The following is a 21,903-nucleotide window of genomic DNA, read 5'->3' on the forward strand; positions in this document are numbered from 1 at the left end:
GCCCTTTGTGCCCTTTCTATATGGAGGAGTCCCCGGTGTGTAACCTTGGATCCCATAGGGGCATTTTGTCGTCGTCATTACACTCACTCACAGGCTGGGTCAATGTCATGTATGTTGCCCAGTCCAGGTTCTTGGGGAAGCCCCTCATCTCTTTTGGTACATCCAGCCTAAAGATGAGGGCTGTCTTTTTAGCACTAAGACACTTCTTCCCAGATCTCAGAGGTTATCATGTGTTGGTGTGGACGGACAGCACATCAGTAGTCACCTAAATTATAACCAGGGTGGGATGCATTCACGCCCCCTGTTCAGGCTGGTGCAGCAGATCCTGCTCTGGGCAGATTTAAACTGCTCTCCCTGTGGGTAATTTACATCCCAGGACACCACAATATGGGAGCAGACATCCTGTCGAGGCAGGGACTGAGTCCTGGGGATTGGCGACTCTACCCTCAAGTAGTGGAGTGCAGAATTTGGCCAGGAGGAAGTGGACTTCAAGTTCAAGTTCAAGTTCAAGATTTATTTAGCCATTTCAATATTACAGTTGATAGGAATTTGTCTTGGAATGCTCACATATACAACTTAATTAACAACAATACACTGACACAACAACACATTCCACACATACACTCACCTAAAGGATTATTAGGAACACCTGTTCAATTTCTCATTAATGCAATTATCTAATCAACCAATCACATGGCAGCTGCTTCAATGCATTTAGGGGTGTGGTTCTGGTCAAGACAATCTCCTGAACTCCAAACTGAATGTCAGAATGGGAAAGAAAGGTGATTTAAGCAATTTTGAGCATGGCATGGTTGTTGGTGCCAGACGGGCCGATCTGAGTATTTCACAATCTGCTCAGTTACTGGGATTTTCACGCACAACCATTTCTAGGATTTACAAAGAATGGTGTGAAAAGGGAAAAACATCCAGTATGCGGCAGTCCTGTGGGCGAAAATGCCTTGTTGATGCTAGAGGTCAGAGGAGAATGGGCCGACTGATTCAAGCTGATAGAAGAGCAACTTTGACTGAAATAACCACTCGTTACAACTGAGGTATGCAGCAAAGCATTTGTGAAGCCACAACACGCACAACCTTGAGGCGGATGGGCTACAACAGCAGAAGACCCCACCGGGTACCACTCATCTCCACTACAAATAGGAAAAAGAGGCTACAATTTGCACGAGCTCACCAAAATTGGACAGTTGAAGACTGCAAAAATGTTGCCTGGTCTGATGAGTCTCGATTTCTGTTGAGACATTCAGATGGTAGAGTCAGAATTTGGCGTAAACAGAATGAGAACATGGATCCATCATGCCTTGTTACCACTGTGCAGGCTGGTGGTGGTGGTGTAATGGTGTGGGGGATGTTTTCTTGGCACACTTTAGGCCCCTTAGTGCCAATTGGGCATCGTTTAAATGCCACGGCCTACCTGAGCATTGTTTCTGACCATGTCCATCCCTTTATGACCACCATGTACCCATCCTCTGATGGCTACTTCCAGCAGGATAATGCACCATGTCACAAAGCTCGAATCATTTCAGATTGGTTTCTTGAACATGACAATGAGTTCACTGTACTAAAATGGCCCCCACAGTCACCAGATCTCAACCCAATAGAGCATCTTTGGGATCTGGTGGAATGGGAGCTTCGTGCCCTGGATGTGCATCCCACAAATCTCCATCAACTGCAAGATGCTATCCTATCAATATGGGCCAACATTTCTAAAGAATGCTTTCAGCACCTTGTTGAATCAATGCCACGTAGAATTAAGGCAGTTCTGAAGGCGAAAGGGGGTCAAACACAGTATTAATATGGTGTATACCTCACATATACCCCCCAATAACATCAATACACAGACATAAACAACACATATTGCACATTAAGTGTGTCATTCAAGCAATCAATGTTCTAGCTTCAGACCATGTTTAGATTGTTTAGAACGTATTGCTTGGGGACAGGTACTATCTCTGAAGCGTGATGTTCTACTGACAATGCTTCTGTACCTCTTCCCCGAGGGCAGTAAAGTGAACAAGTGATGTGCTGGGTGATAGGGGTCAGTAGTGATGTTTTTCGCCGGACTTGTTTGCCTCCTAGGAGTCAACCCACTGTACCCTTTGGTTCTCTTTCTATCCTCCAGCTCATCTAGAGCTGGATGCCATGCAGAGATGTGGCCGAGGTTGCGTTTGTACACCATGCCCCTATCGTTATGCTCCTGGGAGTTCTGGCGAGGGTCCGTCAGGAGGCGACTAACATTAGTAGCCCCATTTTGGCCGACCCAAGTACTGTTTGTGGCTCTCCCTGGAGATTTTGACCAGGAGGAACCTTCTGTCCCAGGCTCATGGGACAATTTTTCGCCCCCAACCAGAGATTTTGAAGCTGTGGGTCTGGCCCCTGAGGGATACTAGCTCATAGATTCTGGTCTCTTAACCAAAGTCATTGATACCATTCTCACCGCTAGTGCTCCTTCTACTAGAAAGCTGTATGCTCATCTTTAAACCAGCTGACTGCCCAGTTGGTTCAGTCCTGGAGTTTCTTCAAGAGCATCATTCAGCTAGACTTACCCCCGCTAAGGGGCTTCGGTGGGGAAACATGTCAGACAGACAGACGGTTGGCGTCTATCTGCAGACCGCGGGTTCTTTCAAGAGATCTCTCAAAAAGGGTGGTCAGTTATTCCTATTGAACCCTTAGGCTGTGTCTCTAAGCATTTTTTCCTGTGGCTTGCGCATTTTTCCAATTTTCTTTCAGTGGGAGCTCCGCGTTTTTAAAACGCCAGGAACTTAACGAGGTGCTGAGATTGTACGTTGGTTACATACTTAATTGCATCACCTGACTTCATCCTATGCCAATGATTTGCTGTGTACTCACCGGCACGCTGTGTCTCGTTCCCTTTCTCAGGAAACCAGGTTATATAAACCAGAGACATTTTGCTCATTAGTGTACATTTGTAACATTTAAAACATCTGACAACTTGCCCCACCCTGACATTTATGAAAAATACAAAGTACAGAATTCCCAAAAATGAATTATTTAAATTTCGAATTAGGTGTTTGTGTAATTGTCCTTTTTTCTTGAAACCTTAGTGAGAACTAGCCTTTTTTAGAGTTAATATTTGATTTTTATAATTAACTCTTAATAGTGACAAAATGTAATGGTTGACAGCTGAACAGTTATTCAGTTATCACCAGGGCTTTCAAAAGTTTGACTTTCAAAAGTTTACAGGCATATTGTAAATACCACATACAAATATGATTCACATGCTTCCAATGCTGTTAAACAAATTTGAGACAAAAAAGGACAGCACAGTTCTAAAATTTTTTAACTCACTCTCAGTCACATTTGAACTTCACTTACAGACTTCATATCTTTAGTTGGAGAAATTTCGGAAACATCAGGACAGAGACCTGGCAGATGGTGATGGATGTGTTTCCAGACAGGAAATGTGGAAAAAGTGTCGACATGTCCAGCAGTATTAATACATCCTGTTCTTTTATTTTAGCTTGGCATTCTGACACCTTAAAAAATCTTTTAGAGGACTTATGCAGTTTATGACATTTCATCAAGTTTATCAACTTAGACCTTTGCATTATATGCAGTATTTATTGTTTTTCCAGCCCCAGTGCTACTGTAAAATTTAAGGCTACATTTTCATTCAAATAATCGTAACATTGTATTTAATGTCTGTTAAATTTTATTTCAGTAAACCAAACAATCACAATGAAGAGTTTCATATCCCAGAATCCACTGTTTGTAATGTCAGGGTTTATCCAAACTAACTCGAACTTCCTGTGAGCCAGAGGATGAAGGGAGGGAAAGAAACAACAAACGAGTGAAACAGAGAGGGATAGAAAAAGAGACGTGCAGCACAGACAAGGTGGAGAGATGTTCTCCTTTTCCCCCTTCAAGGTGAAGAAGTTCAACATGTTTATAGCACAAGGGATTTGGTTTTCATCATTTAAGGTTCTTTAAGATGGTCTTTTATGGTCTAATTTGAGTGTCAGTTCTGTGGCCTTCATTACAACAATTCTGTTTCACACTCCAGATCAACTTCTCATCCTTCTATATGTGCAGGTAAGCAATTACTTTGTGTTGTGTGTGATTACAATGATGCAATTTTTTGTTGTGCTTTTATTGATACAAAATGTTTGCAATGCCAACCTTGATTTTTTCTATCTTAAGTATTGTGTGTGTGAACAGTTCTTTTAAGTGAGAAGATAATGAATCACCAGTTTAATAAATCTACTTAGCCATTTAAAAATATGTTTATACAATTTAGACGATTAAATTTATTGTATATATATATATATACAATAAAGATGGTTTTTGAAGTGCAAAGCTATGAGGTACGGAAGCAGAGTCCAGCTCGATGCAATTGTCTGAATATAATACAAGGTCCAAATGAAAAAGTATAAACACAGAAGGTGCGTTATAAAGATTGAGGTAGCGACCATAACAGTGAAAGTGGCATCAAGAGGTATAGAATGGGCTAAGAAATGTGCAAAAATATAATAAGAAACATTGTAAATGTGTAGTATGGAGACTGTTTAGTACAGTGCAGTTTCTATATATAAGATAAAAAATTATATTATATAGTCACTTTGTTTATGAGACTGGTGGTACAATTTTGTTAATATATAAATAATATCTATATTACATTTTATTTTCTATTTTTTATTTTCTATTAATGTGCGGGTATTTTATGGATTTTCCCCAAATGTTCCCAAAACTTGTACATGTTCTTTCGTCACCATTTAATGTGCCGAAGCAATATTTTGCTACAACGAGGGATCATCCTCAAGCCAAAAACAACCAGCCTACATCAAAAGCTCTGACGGGGGCTCACACAGAGATATTTATTTGGACAGCATTAATGCATCACTGTCTCTCAGAAAGGGCCATTAGTTTTGTTGTTATCTTGGAGAATGGCATTCCCTCTTTATATCTGAGAGTCTGCTTTTCAAAGACGATTAGCTAATATACTTTCTAGACAGAAGGAATAGAGGTCACCACCTCTCTCATAAACAGTTGATTGCCTTTTTTATACTTTCAGGTATGTTTTATTGTCAGTGTGAAACTGACATAAAATCAGTGTTTTAAAGAAAAAAGTCAAAAGTTATCAATTTTAGAGGAGAGTAGCTTAATTTCAATTATGCAACAGTGCTTGACATTGTTCAAATATTTAAATTAATTCTGTGGAGTTTAGTCTCTGATATCTAAACAACATTATTTTGGTCAATACGTATTGTATATTGTTCTGTCTTTTCAATTAAGATGTAAATTGAGCAGAGGTCCAAGTAAATAAACATGCAAAAGAGTCAGAAGTCTGAAGCCTTTAGATGCTGCTCAGAATTCATTTGCGTAATAGCGGGATAGACGTCTATTCCCACGAATCTCAGTATCCAAACAAATCCTTCCCATTAGTCTTAATTGTAAACACATCTCATTCTGAACACCATCGGAACTATGCCAGACCGTAGGTACCTCTTCGTCAGAGGCTTCCAGGCTGTTTGTTTATCAGGCTCATTCTTCCTGCGATGGAAAGAGAGCATATTTGTTTTTGCAGGCAATTTTCCATTATGCCACATTGTACCATGTGACATGGGTTTGAGATGTAGACACACGCAGTCTTAAAACTGTCAATTATTTTTATGTCATTACATACCAAACCTAGGTAAAACATGACCAAAGAAACTGACAGTATGTTTGAAATAGCCAACTATATATAGTCATACTGTCTACTGCAAGAGTATATACTGTATACAGCAGACAGTTTGCAACTATAAATGTTTTATATAGTATAATAAATTAGCTGGTACATGCAAGAATGACTTTTTGTTTTAAAAGATATAAATTAACTAACATTTAAACCCATCTGAACACTGAACTAGTTTGTAGTCCTAAAAAAAGTTACAATCTTACAGTCTTATTATTAATAAAACATTTTTTTTTTTTTGTACCTTCTGTGCTCAACTTCTATTTATTTATTTCATTTGTTTCTTTATTTATACATTTTTAATTATTTATTATCTGCACTGAGACCTCTTCTCACTTGGGTGCTCTGACATGGGTGCTAGCAGCATTTTAGTTTTGTTAGACATTAGTGCTGCTTTTGACACTGTATGTCATTACATCCTCCTTGAAAGGATGTGTGAGTGGTTAGACATCTCTGTTGTTGTGTTTGATTGGTTTAAATCCTATCTCACTGATCATTTCCTGTATGTATGATTGGGGAAAAATAAATGCGAACCAACATTGGTACAGCAGGGTGTCCCGCAGGGGTCTGTGTTGGGGCCTATTCTGTTTAATCTAATCTAATCTAATCTAATCTAATATAATATAATATAATATAATATAATATAATATAATATAATATAATATAATATAATATAATATAATATAATATAATATAATATAATATAATAGGCTATAATATAATATAACATAACATAACATAACATAACATAACATAACATAATATAATATAATATAATATAATATAATATAATATAATATAATATAATATAATATAATATAATATAATATAATATAATATGTTGCTGGGCGGGCGGTGTATAATGATCCATTAATCATTATATTATGTTTGTTAATGATTTATTGATAAAAGTTATTATAAAGTTTTAGCAAATTGTCTTAAACTCAATCATTATACCATTTTTCTTTGAATCTAAAAATAATGTCTTTCCTTTCTCTTTGTGTTTTTGGGCAGATCCAGCCCCCAAACTACAAAGATGACCCTTACAGAGGTTTCATCGAATCTGAACCTCACATCAACATCGACTCCTCCCCTAACAACTAATACTTCTCCACCATACCGTGAACCTTATTTACACAGACTGGCCCACTTGGATGAGGGTCTCTATAATGACTTTTACAGCCTGTGGATAGCCTTGGTGGTCATCAACACACTTATCTTTATGGTAGGGATGACTCTAAACAGTCTGGCTTTGTATGTCTTCTGCATCAGGACCAAGCCGAAGACTACATCAGTCATCTACACCATTAACCTGGTTGTGACGGATTTGTTGGTTAACCTTTCCCTCCCCACTCGTATCATATTGTACTACAGCGGAGGAAAGTGCCTCAACTGTTCCTACATGCACATATTCAGCTACTTCGTCAACATGTACTGTAGCATCCTCTTCCTCACCAGCATCTGCGTGGATCGCTACCTAGCCATAGTTCAGGCTGAGGCCTCGCGGAAGTGGAGGAACCCTGGTGTGGCCAAAGCAGTGTGCGTCTGCATTTGGCTGTTCGCCATCATCGTGACCTTCTCGCTTCTCACGACGGCCTTCAAGCACTCAGGCTGCTGCCTGTCCAAACTTTTCGCGCTGACCGTATTCGAGTTCTTCCTCCCAATGGTGATCATCGTAGTGTTTACTATTCGAATCATGTGCGCCCTTTCCAGCCCGGGTCTGATGCAGCAGAGCCGCGACAGACGCATGAAAGCCGTACAGCTGCTGTCGACCGTGCTGGTGATCTTCACAGTCTGCTTCACACCGTTTCACATCCGTCAAGTTCTGTTTTACTTCAATCCTGATCTGCCTCATCATGTGATTGTGTACCATGTGACTGTCACCCTCAGCAGCTTAAACAGCTGCCTGGATCCTGTGGTCTACTGTTTCGTCACCACTAACTTTCAGTCTACCATGAAGAGATTTTTGAGGAAGATAGAAAGAGAGCAGACGAGCGGAGATATTATCAGCATGCAGAAGAGCTCAAAGGCTTCAGGCACAGTGAATAATATAGATAAAAGTATAAGGATAAACATGAGCCCTGTCCAGCAGGGAAGCCGACCTGCATAAGGGAGCGTACATGTGTCCTGTACAGTATTCAGATGGTTGCAATTACCATGTCATATACTAAGGCAAAACCACTTTGTTTCTCTGTGTACTGTAAATACGTAATATTTATTTTATGAGCTTGCATTTCATTTCACATGTGACATTGTTTGTAACTACAACAACTATGGAGCAATGCCAACATAATTCGCCACAGCATTTTTAAACTTGTAGTGTTTTAGAGCTGGGGTTTTAAAAATGTTGATGCCAAGGACCCCAAAATATGATGGACCCCTTGCGAGGGACCCCTTAAAAGGCAGACGTAAACTGTATGTATTCATCTGTATGCAATGCGCGTATGAAGACACATGAAGGGTTATATTATTGGCTATCATATTGTTACTGTACTGAAGCCAAGACAAATTATTAAAACATTATCTAGAAAATATTGTATTCATATCTACTGTATCTTTTTTTCTGACCACTATTAGAGTGTACTATCGTTCAAAGGTTTAGGGCCGACATGTTTTTGTTATTGCTTTTAAAATAAGTCTCTTGATTTGATCAAAAATACAATAAAATATTGTGAAATGTTATTACAATTTAAAATAACTGTTTTCTGTTTTTATATTTTAAAATTCTTGTGATGGCAAAGCTGAATTTTCATCATTACATCTTGAGTATCACACAATCCTTCAGAAATCATTCCAACATGTTGATTTGGTGCTCAAAAAACATTTCTTATTATTATCAATGTTGAAAACAATTGTGCTGATTAATATTTTTGTGGAAACTGATACTTTTTTCAGGATTCTTTGATTAATAGAAAGTTCAGAAGAACAGCGTTTATTTGAAATATAATTTTTGAATTTAGAACTTTTGGTCAAATGAATGGGTTCTAGTTGAATAAAAGTATTAATTTCTTTAAAACTGACCCCAAACTTTTGAACTGTAGTGTATACCTGCAGAGAAACATTTTTTTGTTTTTTGCTTTTAAATTTTCCATGGACCCAACCATGTGGCCCCCTATGAGAAAAAACTCGTTAAATTTCGAGAAAAAAGTCGAAATACAATCTTGAGAATAAACTCATTACATTTCGAGAATAAAGTCGTTGTGTTTCGAGAAAAAACTCGTTAAATTTATTCTTGAAATTTAATGAGTTTATTCTAGAGATTGTATTTCGAGTTTTTTTTCTCGAAATTTAACAAGTTTTTTCTCGAAACACAACGACTTTATTCTCGATATGTAATGAGTTTATTCTCAATATTGTATTTCGACTTTTTTTTCTCGAAATTTAACGAGTTTAATCTCGCATTATAATGACTTTAATCTCGAGATGGTTTTATTTTTTATTATTGCTTGGCCCTAATCCTCTTCCGTACAGTAGACTACTACTTAGTGTAGTATTTTATTTAAAATACTGTTAACCGTTAAACTCTAGACTAACACGTATCTAATCTGTCAAATTATAGTCAACCTGACTTATTTTATTACATTATAGTATTGTATTATCAAATACCACTTTAAGAGACATCAGTTGTGTGTTTATGACATTATTAAATCGAATGAGATAAGTAATGAATGACATGACTGCTTTTAGTTCACAGATTGTGACAGCAATCAGCGAGATTACATCATTGGCTGAGTCTGACGAGGGGGATTTGTAGCCTTGAGCGTAACGACTGGCAACCTCGAGCAGACAAAAGATGCAGTAGACATCCGCGACCTGAGAGCAGGTACATTTTTCTCTTTAACGTCTTACTCCATTCACTTGTGTGGATGCTGAGATTCTTTCTCTATCAATAAATTAAGATGTCTTTATGAATCGAACCGCTCGTCGAGCTCGTAAAGTGATGGTATCCTCTAAATTTACTGTAGAAGCAAGTTAATTTAGCAGGCTAGCAGTCCTGGCTAACAGACTGTATAAGTATCAATCAGACTGATGATTCATATAAAGTTAAGCGAAATCCCAAATGCATAATAATTGTAACTTCGCTCGCTCATTCCCAGTCAGATCACTTTACCCTCCCAGGAAATAAAGTTGGTTAAGTTACATGATTAGTGTGTGTGTGTAATGTAAAACATCTACAACACACAAATCATTGTATGCAACAGTCGGATGATCTGGCAATCCTTTGAATCTATGAAAAAAAGTCACAGGCAATGGGGGATTTATGGTGATCTGGTGGATGTTTGTAGCGTTTATTTCAGCCAGCTAACATTGATATCTCACGTTGTTAACGGAAATTGACTGGGTTTAATGTTAGGTTTCCGGGTTTAATGTTAAGTTTCCAGGCTTAATTCCAATAACAAAAAGGAAACCGTACATGTTTAGGCATGATCTGAGCTCCATCACAGGCTTCTTCTTAAAAGGTATGCACTTGATTCAGCGCAAGGCACCTCTCCGCCATGTCGTCATGCATTGTCCTCCTTATAAAACAATGTCATGTCAGTCTTTGACACAGGTGTCCATTCGCACACCTGACTCTTGTCACAGCAGGTCTGGGTTCAGTGGGCTGCTCTGGGGTGAATGTTACCTGCCAAAAGCGTCTGGGTGTAGCGTAGCCATAACAGTACAGTGCACAGGGGGCGGGCAGTTATCACGAGAGCCTCGTGTTGTCAGCAAGTAAAACTAGTGACATATTTTTTTTTTAGCTCTGTCACTGTATGTGTTTGTTCTGTAGCCCTTCTGGTGTATGCCTACTTCACTTTATCTGAGACAATATTTCTGGGTTAAAGGGATTTGGGCATCAAATGAATTTAAACACGTGCTACTTGAGGAACGAGGTAGGATATGTTTTTGATTATTACATGTGGGGCATGTTCCCGAGTCTTCTAACCAAATTTGTAACAGATAGGCTACATGTTGAAATGAATTAGGCTATAGTTTACAGCTAATCCTGTACTGTAGCCTATATTTTAAATAAGTAAATATAAATAGTTTAAAGTGTAGGCTATAGGAAAATTATTTAGTGAACAAATTAATAAAATTAAATAAAAACTGAATATTAAAATAACATTACAAATATACATTGAGCATACGGTAATTTTAACGAATTTGTTTATCATATCAGCTGCTCATCCACCATTAGTTTTTAAAACTTTTATGGAAATGATTTCAGTACTGGCACATGTGCTATTATAATTTATAGCTCTACAGCAACTTGGTGAAGCAGGATTGTGTAATGCTAACTCAATTAAAACGACCTTTGGAACTTTACACACTTGCTGCCTTTACCATAGGACTGTAGAAGGTATAAATAAACTTAAAAGTACATATTCTTTTTGCATATATGTGTTTATAGCCTACACTGTAACAACGTTTTTAAACATTGTTTTAGAGCTTGTGCTTGGATAAATACCTTTCTGATATCATCGGTAAATCCACAAAAGATGGCACGTATTACGTTTATTTTACACTTAATCTCTTTATATATTAATATTGTTATGGCTATTTTGTTTTAAAAAAAAAAGTCTTTAAAATATTAAACCTGAGGTTTGGGGCACCAAAAAAGAAATTTAAATGTTAAAATCATTTAAAATGTAATTAATTATATATTAATATGTATGTTTTTATATATATATAATGTGTATATATAAAATGCATCATTTTATGAAGTGTTTTAGTCTAAATTGTGTTATGTGAAAAAGCAGATGGTGTTTTTGTACTTTCAGTTAAAGGGATTCTCCCAAAAATGTATGAATGTTCTTAAGCACCTGTATGAATTTCTTTCTTCTGCTGAACACAAAAGAAGATATTTTGAAGAATGCCAGTAACCAGTTTATGGGACCCCATTGACTTCCATTGTGTGTTTTTTCCATACATTGAAAGCCAATGGGGTCCATCAACTGTTTGGTTACCCATATTCTTCAGAATATCTTCTTTTGTGTTCAGCAGAAGAAAGACATTCATACAGGTTTGGAACAACTTGAGGGTGTGTCAATTATGACAGAATTTTTCATTTTTGGGTGAACTATCCCTTTAAGGCTTTAAAATGTTCTTTTAGGAATAAGTATCAGCATTCTATTATCTTTTCAGTGCCTATTCCCTATTTTAGTCACTTTATTATTTCATCTGCCTTTCTCCAGGGATTACAGATATGCCAAATATGTCATGCATTTGGTAAAACTATGTTTACTGTCATAATGCCAGGTTTGTTCCCATCTTGTTTTTCACTAACATTTTTCCACTGCCTTGATCTTTCTGGATATCAGTTTTTAATGCCAAGATTTCTCTCTCTCTCTCTCTCTCTCTCTCTCTCTCTCTCTCTCTCTCTCTCTCTCTCTCTCTCTCTCTCTCTCTCTCTCTCTCTCTCTCTCTCTCTCTCTCTCTCTCTCTCTCTCTCTCTCTCTCTACCTCTCTCTCCCTCTCTCATTCACTCTCTCTTTCTCTTTCTCCTTCTCATCTAGATTAATAAGTAATTCCATGGAGGCACACAGAGGAACATCCACCTGTTCTGCTCTCCATGCCCTCCCCCTTTACCCTTTTTCCTTTCAAGAATACATGACTTGTGAATTACACCAACAAAGCTCTATATTGACTGGTATTCATTACAGTGGATGGTAGACCTCTCACTACAATATATGGAACAACATGACCTCTCTGTTGACTACGGGTTAGTGTTTTATAATAAGAAAACTGCTGTGGATTATGAAAGATCAACTTGGAGGTCTTAAGCAAAATAGAGTCTGTACTTTTGAGGGGTAAGTACCACAGGAATCTGGATCAAGACCCCACACCAGCATCGTATATGCAGGCCAGCATGGCACCCAAGAACGCTGTCACAGAGTCCATTCCAGTGCTGGACCTGGCAGTCATGCAAGAGAAGGATCCAAATGGTGGGCAAAACATGGAGAAGGAAGTGGAGATGTCAGAGGACTCGGCCAGTGAGGATTCTGTAAACCACATCCCCAAGCGGTTATGGGTCATGCACGGTGCCGTCATGTTTGGGAGGGAGTTCTGCTACGCCATGGAAACAGCGCTGGTCACTCCTGTGCTGTTGCAGCTAGGTTAGTAATCAACCGTTATCCCAACAACAAAAATGTCGTTCCAAACCCGTGTGACTTTATTTGTTCTGTGGAACACAAAAGAAGATATTATGAAAACTGTTGGTGTTTTTGGCCACAAAATGAAAGTCAATGAGGTATATGTTTTGGACCCCATTGACTTTCATTGTATGAGCAAAAACATTCTTCAAAATATCATATTTTGTGTTCCACAGAAGAAATAAACTCCACTATTCTTTTGACAGACATTTTTGTATAAATTCCATGCACTATCTTGACATTTTTGACTATTTTTTCCTCTCACTATAATGACAGCATTTAGATCTTTTTAACATTCTTTAGATTTAGATAAAGCATGGAAAATGCTGATGTAACCGAAACAGGCACAGTCGCATGCACACTTTTTAGAAAAGGCCATTTTTGCAGTATCAGGACTGCACTTTGTATCCACCTCATTTTTGTACCTTGTAAATTGTCATGGCGTCTGGTGTCATTCGCTTCCAGTTATTTTTAGCTGTACAAAACAGCTTGTTAATGCTGCTTGATATTACAAACTGGTATGTCTTATAATATTATTTTAATGTATTGTCGTAATTATAAACACACTGATTTGTAGTGCATAGTTTTACTATTTGCTGCGCTTTGTTATTCTTCTAATTATTTAACCACTTATTAATTAGAGGTCTTGCACATTCGCAGAAGATAGCTTACTTCCATGTTGCAAAATAAGGTCGGTAGATAGAGGGTTAATGGGTGATTTAGTGTTTTTTAATTATTGTAGGATTAAGACCTCTGTTCATAATCATTGAACAGGGACATTCCTTTGGTTTTGGTAAGTGTTCCCTATTGTGTCAATGCCAATCCTTTGTCATAGTAGTAAGATGAAGGGAGGCTTGTTTCCACAATAGCATGCAAAAATGGACGAGGTAGGCATGGAATTCAGAGAATGTGTGAGTGTGCGCATTTCTCTTTCGCTCGGTTTTCCGTCCATTTTGAATAAGATCAATGTCAACAGATCCTCTCAGGAAACTGCAGATCCCGTACCAAAAGCAGTTTTGCTAGATTTAACAGCTGAAGAAAATATACTGAACATCATCCAGTAAACTCTAAAAGGCCATTTTCCCAGAAGATTTAGCATATCGTAGCCTAAATCACTCTGTAATTGTCCCTTTAATGTGCATGTTGATGCAAAATATATGCATCCCTTAAAATCTCCAATAGCCTACTTGATGAAAATAGGTAAAATAATTGAAATGTTGAGCGTGGTTTAATAGACAATCAACCAGAGTCTGTTTTTAGTGTAAAAAGGATAGGATCCTCTCTGGTGATGGATTAAATGCTGTGGGTATTGACAAAACCATCTATTTTAAGTTCTGACCCTTGAGAGTTGTCAGTGTTATTGCTTTATAATACAGGCTGATTACTTCATTACTTCATACTGCATACTGCACCTTATCCTGATCTGTAGAGGTTCAAAATCAGTTGAATAGAAAAAGCTGAAGAGTTATGATTTGACATGTGACATGTCTGTTGTCTGCACTTTCTGTTCTCTCATTCTCAGTCGGCATCCCACTTCACACATGACATGTTCTTTCGCATATTTGGACTTCTTGTTTGACATTTTAAGTTTCACTTGTAAAGTCAAGTGTTTGGATTTTAGTATGTCATCAGTCCTGGCACGAGTTCTGCGTGCCAGACTAGAAAATGTTCGACTCATGGAAAATTCCTACAGCCGTTATTGTTAAAACTAGTTGCTATGAGCCATTACCTCCAAATCATGTAAAATACTCTTTAGTTTTCCCACGCCCTTTTTATATACTCTGAGTCATCGCATTTGATAATAGTTTTATTGTCAGACGCAATGTGGTTGCTTCATTACTATGACACAGTTTTAGATATATAGCCTGAAAGGTTTATAGTGTTGTAAATGGCAGGTTAATGAACTGCAGACATGCTGAAACTCGCCTAGTCATCTGTTTCAAATGATGACAGTTGCTATAGTTGCCATATTGGTACATTTCAGCAAACTGCTTATTAATTTTTGATCTGCCTGACCCTTGGAATTGTATTGACCGTGGTCCTTTTCTGCTTGCAGGTCTCCCAGAGCAGTATTACAGCTTAACCTGGTTCCTCAGCCCTATATTGGGTTTAATTTTCACCCCTCTGATTGGCTCAGCAAGTGACCGCTGCACTTTGAAATGGGGTCGGAGGAGACCCTTCATTTTGGCGCTGTGTGTTGGATTGTTAATGGGAGTGGCCTTATTTCTCAATGGATCTCTTATAGGTAATTACTACTATTTTATATATTATTTAAAACTAATTGCATAATATTGTTCATGCACATAGTTGCATGCCACTGTTATTTAAAGTCCCATTAGTCCCATGACTATCTATTAAAAAAATTACATCTTTATTTTTTACAAGTGATTTGACCTCTCAAACAGGTCTGTCTCTGGGTGACGTCCCCGGTAATCAACTGGTTGGGATTGTGCTGACTATTGTTGGTGTGGTGGTTCTGGACTTCTGTGCTGATGCTTTGGACGGACCAATCAGAGCCTACCTCCTGGATGTGGCTGATACTGAGGAGCAGGACGTGGCTCTAAATATACATGCTTTCTCAGCAGGTCTATATTCTGGGACTGGGAGGGAACTGGAATAGAGATGCTCTGTTCTTTAGCATCAGACTTAAACCATCTCAACTCTTTAAAAAAAACAGTCATGCTTTTATTATACAATTACTCACTGGTAAAGATCTAATCAGAATAACAATGTGATTATACACTACAGTTAAAAAGTTTGGGGTCAGTACATCAAAAAAAAAAAGAAGAAAAGAAATGAATACTTTTATTCAGTAAATGATCACACGTAACAGTAAAGACATTTGTAATGTTAAAAAATGATTTCCATTTCAAATTAATACTTTTGAACTTTCTAATTTGTCAAAGAATCCTGAACAAAAAATATATATCATAGTTCTCACAAAAATATGTCAAGATTTAATATAATATGAAATGTTTCCTGAGCACCAAATCAGCATATTAGAATGATTTCTGAAGGATCATGTGACATTGAAGACGGTTGCTGAAAATTCAACTTTGCCATCACAGGAATAAATTACATTTTAAAATATATTAAAATAAATATAGACTTGGTGAATAACTAAGCATAATAGACTTTTTTTTTTCAAAAACATAAAAAAAAAAAAAAATAACCTTCCTGGATGATGATTATATTTTAGTTACATAGGATATTTAGCCTTGAAGGCTGCATTGATGTTGTATATTCTATTTTATAAAGTGGTGTAAAGTGATGTAATTCCTGTCTTTCAGGGCTGGGAGGTGCTGTAGGTTATGTGCTTGGAGGGCTGGACTGGACCAATACCTTTCTGGGTCGAGCTTTCAAGGCCCAAGAGCAGGTCCTCTTTTTCTTTGCTGCCATCATCTTTATCATTTCTGCGACACTTCATCTTTTCAGCATCAAGGAGCATCTATATAACCCCAACCAGCCACGGGTATTGAAGGATGAGGATGAAGAAAGGCCACCTTCTGTCCAGCTCTATGGAAGCTTTCCATCCACTCGCCTCTTGCCTCAACTAGAACTTATCCCTGAGGAGGAGCCATTTTCAGTCCACGAGGATGATCGGTCTGATCGGGATGTTTCAACTGATTTTCTAAACATCGAATTGGTGCGATGTAAAAGTGACTCAGTTTTAGCCATGCCAGATTCTGCCATAGAGCTTGACCCAGACTTGGATCGCGATGGGCAGTTTCTTTGGGACATCGAACCAAATTTATTCCAGGACTTTCAGGGTGTACAAGATGATGGAACAACAGTGGATTGTCACAACACCAGCCAGCTAGGTCAGTGCACTGATAACCACTTACAGAAGTGTGATAGCAATGGGGAACACATCTGTGGAGCTGCCAATACTGTAAACGGCAATCCAATCAATGGAGCAGCGAATGGCACTAATCAACCATGCAAAGTTGGTTTACGACCATCCGGCGGCCCAGTGCGCCGCCGCCACCCTTCCTTCTACCGCCAGCCCTCCTTCACTTTCTCTTATCACGGACGTGTGGGCTTTCAATGGCGACGCCGCTACGGCAACATGGCCAGGCCAATCAAATCTTCACAAAGCCTGAATGACATCGACAAAATACCTAGACGTCACGAGAGGCAGAAGTTGCAACCAAGTAAAATCTCTGCATCCCGCAGGATTGAGGAAGACGAAGAAAGCGAGGATGAAGATGGTGGTACGACGGTCAAACTACTCTGGTTGTCCATGCTGAAGATGCCGCCCCAGCTCTGGCGTCTGTGTGTATGTCACCTGCTCACCTGGTTCTCCATGATCGCGCAGGCTGTGTTCTACACAGACTTCATGGGCCAGGTTATCTTTGAAGGAGACCCGACTGTAAGAAGAGTTTTTTATCCTGCCCTTTAATTATAGTTTCTGTAAATAGAAATTAAAAATAAAATGAATGTTTAAAAATATTAATAAATTAGAATTCAATCTTTAAATAATTTGCCAGATAAATTAAAAATAATTATAATATTCACAATTTTAATCAATGAAAATAGCCAATTATTAGCCTACCAAAATTGTTAAGCCAACATTGTGATACTTTGAGGGCGTTTTCACATCTGGCACCTGGCATGCTTTCTCACTTAGTTCGTTTAGTTTAAGGCATATGAACATGGCAATCGCGCTCGTATCCGCACCCGGAAAAAATAGTAATTTAAAAAGAAAAATCTGTAAATTTAAATAAAAAAGTGAACCGAACCAAGAAGAAATTGCAACATTGTAACAGTTTTAATCCCTGTTTCTGAACAAAGCAAATGATATAGAGCTGGTAAGTCCCGCCCCTTCCGTAAAACCCCAAGTGGACCTCTAGGTTGAAAAATCGTCAATGCAAGTGAATGGGAGAAAATAATTATTTTCTGGTCCCGTTTGAATTGTGCCATGAATGTGAACATATGTTGTCTGTGAATTTTTTATATAATTTTTCATGTTACGAGTTTGACAGTATATGGTATGATTCTTCGGCTAGCAGTTGTGGAAAAGACATAACGAGAAAGACTACATGTCGCCTATGTGACGTCACCCCATAAAGTTGACTTACCCGTGGTTTTCGCCAACCTCAACGATTTTGTCCTCTCCCTGAAAGAAGGCGGTGAAGTGCACCAAAGACACAGCCATGTTTAGCGGGATCCGTGAGCTAGTGTCCGTGTGCGAGTGGTGGTGACGTTTCAAACGCGTCGAAAGCAGCGAAGAGTTGTAGTCCACAAAGTGATCTCACACAAAGTCTAACCGTATCAAACTTCTACCCGCTAAATTGTAGCATTCTTTACACGAAAAATTATATAAAAATTTCACAGACAACATATGTTCACATTCATGGCACAATTCAAACGGTATCGGAAAATAATTATTTTCTCCCATTCACTTGCATTGACGATTTTTCAACCTAGAGGTCCAGTGGGGTTAGCGGAAGGGGCGGGACTTACCAGCTCTATACATGTCTGAAAACGCCCTTAGTCTTACAATACACTACATACAATTTACTTTTGTAATATCTAGTGTTGATATAATACAGGCTCTATTTAATGGTATCTAATACTGAATTTATTTGTATATATATACTTATACTGGATATCCTGTTGATGTTTCTCAAAACCAGGCTGCTGCTAACTCCACCGCCCTGCAGAACTACAGTAAAGGTGTGCAGATGGGCTGCTGGGGTCTTGTGATCTACGCAGCTACAGCTGCCCTGTGCTCAGGTGTGTGTTATGTTCATGTGTTGTATTTGGTTAGGACATTGCTAATGATGAGAATTACATTTTTTGTTTATTTTTTTCATTTGGGTGATCAGGTTTCAGTTCTGTATTTAGACACTCACATGACCACGTTGTGGAATAAGCAGATTTTTTTTTTAGGGTGTGTTAGTCCTTATATACTTTGTATAAGTTGTTCTGTAATTCCCTTTATGAAGATCAGAATGTTGGGTATATTTTCTTGGTTTCAAATTGTTGTCTTTTTTAAATAAAGAAACGTTAACTGTTCAAAAGTTTGGGGTCAGTATGTTTTTTTTCATTTTGAAAGAAAATTAATAGCTTTATTCAGCAAGATGCATTCATTTGATCAAAAGTCACAGTAAATAATTTTACATTGTTACAAACCTTTCTATTTCAAATGACATAATTCTTTTGAGCCTTCTATATTCTAGACTTCTAAAAAAGCAACACAACTGTTTTCAACATTGATAATAATAAGAAATGTTTTTTAGCCTCCAAACCAGCATATTAGAATGATTTCTGAAGGATCATGTGACACTGAAGACTGGAGTAATGATGCTGAAAATTCAGCTTTGCCATCACAGGAAAAAAAAAATAGAAAGTTATTTTAAGTTGTAATAATATTTCACAATATTGCTGTTTTTCTGTATTTTGTATCAGATAAATGCAGCCTTGGTCAGCATAAGACATTTCAAAACACACACAAAAAAAGACCAACCCCAAACTTTTGAACATGGTTTCATAGTCAGCACTATTCTGTCTTTGTTGGTGTCCATTCTGATTATTATTCAAACCGAATTATTCATCTGTTTTACAGATGTGCTCCAAAGGATCTTAAACAACTATGACCTAAGCATAAAAATCACCTACATGTTGGGGACTCTAGCCTTTGCTGTGGGAACAGCTGTCATGTCCATCTTTCCAAATGTATATGTTGCTATGGTGATGATAAGCACCATGGGAATCATCTCCATGAGCATGTCATACTGCCCTTATGCTCTTCTGGGACAGTACCATGAAATCAAGGAGGTCTGTATCATTTTATAAACTTTTTAAATATATGATATTACCAATGGTCAAAAATTTGGAATGATCTTTTTAAGATTTTTTTAAATGTTTTTGAAAGAAGTCTCTTATACTCTCCAAAGCTGCATTTATTTGATCAAAATACAGTAAAACAATTTAAACCAACTGTTTTCTATTTTATTATATTTAAAAATAAATTTTATTCCTGTGATGCGAAAGCTGAATTTTCAGCATCATTACTCCAGTCTTCAGTGTCACATGATCCTTCAGAAATCATACTAATATGCTGATTTGGTGCTCAAGAAACAGTTCTTATTATCATTAATGTTTAAAACATTAAACTGCTTAATTTTTTTTTACAGGATTCATTGAGTAGAACGTTTAAAAGAACAGCACTTATTTGAAATAGAAATCTTTTGTCAAATTATTAGTGTCTTTACTGTCACTTTTGATCAATTTAATGGATCTTTGCTAAAAACATTCAAAAAAATCTTACTGACCCCAAACATTTGTAGAATAGTATATATATATATATATGGATATAGATTTGGAAGATAAGCTTATACAGAATTAATTTGTCACTGCCGTAGCACTTGATTTGTTCCAGCAGTTTTCTCCTGCAGCAGCAGCAGTGTTTTTCAATGAGTGTCTATCATCTTTCTTTTACATTGTCATAGTACATTCATCACAGCCCTGGCAACTCACGGCGAGGCTTTGGCATCGACTGCGCCATCCTGACATGTCAGGTTTACATCTCTCAGATCTTGGTGGCGTCGGCGCTCGGAGCGGTTGTAGATGCCGTTGGCACAGTGAGAGTGATCCCTATGGTAGCATCGGGAGGATCCTTTCTTGCTTTCCTCGCTGCGGCTTTCCTCGTCATCTACCCTGATACACTTGACGATGATGAAGACGAGGATGATGAAGAGCCAGGCCCAAGTTCTGTTAAATCGGAGGCAGCGTCCAATAACAGTACAGAGAAACACAGTGTTTTAAAGTCAATGCCAAGGAACAGTTCCAGCAAGCCAGAGGTTGAATCCTCAGTTTGAGTGTTAAAACGTAAAATACTACTTGAGATTTTGAAGTACCAATCCCAGAATGCACAAGCAAGTTAAGACAAAAGACTAAGAGGGGCATGCTCTACCATTCATATACTCTCACACATGCTGATGTTATTCTGTGGATTTGATACAGAGACTATTTGAGTCAAATATGTGATTTCTGAGATTATTTCTCAAGCTATTTATATTTGTGCCCAAACATTTCCATTGTCTACAAGAAAAATGACCAGGTTTACGTCACTACAGTGAAAACATTGTTTCACATCCTAATACATTTTTCCCACACATTTAATCACTCCACTTTGCAAGTCAACATTTGCATACCAGATCCGAGTTTACATTTTCAGACTGACGTTTTACTCTGTGTTAAAATATGTCTGGTTATCATTGTATGTCCCTCATTTCTTGAGAAACACTCAGGGGTAAAGCTGCTGCTTTCGAGCGCAAAATGCTCACTTCTGTTAAGACTTTAACTATGCACCAAAATCTTTTTTTGTAATGTTTCTAGATTTTGAATAAGGTTTTCAGAGTTCTCTTTAGTTCAGAAATGTGATTTTCTTAGGTACACTATTTTACGGTATGAATAGAATGGATGACCATGGCATTAAGTTAAGAAATGGCTTTGCTTTTTGCTGCAGTGATTGGTGTGCGAAATGAGGAAGTGCGTTTAGCTGTCATGGCAAGTTTTACTGTCTGTCAGCCTCCGTCTTAAGTGATGACACTCCAATAGTGGCAGTATTTTTCACAGCCAAATTCATAATGTTCCAATACTGTTGCGTAGTTTATATACACAAGTTTTTGAGACTGCTTTTCAATCAAGACGACAGGCCAAATTTTTCTTCACTAGTAAGTCACAGATCTCCACTCTGCCTAAGTGGACCAACTAAGTTATGGCCTTTTATGTTCATGTAGTCTAAATGCATCGCTGGAAATGTGATGTCTGCAATTCATGTACGGAGGTCAGTGGCCTGGCTTTGTATCCTATTTTATCAGGCAAAATAATCTTTGTGTTTGTGTTTCAAAATCAAGTTGGACACATTTCTTTGTATTTTTGGTACTGCTGACTTTTTTTTTTTTAGTGTTTGATAAAGAGAGAGCTTTACACTTTTCCCTGTTTGAATGATTGTTTGAAACTTCAGCACAGTGTGGTTGAATCTGAAATAAATTGCTGGACCACTAGATGGCGCAAGTACATTGGATACTGGGTGACACATAATTACAT

The 21,903-nt window shown here is 37.8% G+C and overlaps 2 protein-coding genes across 5 annotated transcripts; both read left to right on the forward strand.

The window, feature by feature from the left end:
- Window positions 1-3,840: 3,840 nt before the first annotated feature.
- gpr20 (G protein-coupled receptor 20) lies at window positions 3,841-8,400 on the forward strand. Its single transcript, XM_079895705.1, has 2 exons — window positions 3,841-4,068; window positions 6,725-8,400. The coding sequence occupies exons 1-2, from the start codon at window positions 4,061-4,063 to the stop codon at window positions 7,818-7,820; spliced, it is 1,104 nt and encodes a 367-aa protein (XP_079751831.1). The 5' UTR covers window positions 3,841-4,060; the 3' UTR covers window positions 7,821-8,400.
- Window positions 8,401-9,453: 1,053 nt separating this feature from the next.
- slc45a4b (solute carrier family 45 member 4b) lies at window positions 9,454-21,872 on the forward strand. Of its 4 annotated transcripts, XM_079895582.1 has the most exons (9): window positions 10,451-10,584; window positions 11,887-11,950; window positions 12,208-12,807; window positions 14,900-15,088; window positions 15,249-15,428; window positions 16,134-17,215; window positions 18,483-18,582; window positions 19,415-19,626; window positions 20,301-21,872. In XM_079895582.1, exons 3-9 carry the CDS (start codon window positions 12,549-12,551, stop codon window positions 20,667-20,669), a joined length of 2,391 nt encoding a protein of 796 aa, XP_079751708.1. In that variant the 5' UTR covers window positions 10,451-10,584; window positions 11,887-11,950; window positions 12,208-12,548; the 3' UTR covers window positions 20,670-21,872. The 4 variants fall into 4 exon arrangements, with proteins under 4 accessions (XP_079751709.1, XP_079751710.1, XP_079751707.1 ...); XM_079895583.1 differs by lacking the exons at window positions 10,451-10,584; window positions 11,887-11,950 and adding an exon at window positions 9,454-9,533; XM_079895584.1 differs by lacking the exons at window positions 10,451-10,584; window positions 11,887-11,950 and adding an exon at window positions 9,954-10,170.
- Window positions 21,873-21,903: the final 31 nt, after the last annotated feature.

Source organism: Squalius cephalus (assembly GCF_949319135.1).
Source record: "Squalius cephalus genome assembly, chromosome: 15".
Classification (NCBI taxonomy): Eukaryota; Metazoa; Chordata; class Actinopteri; order Cypriniformes; family Leuciscidae; genus Squalius; species Squalius cephalus.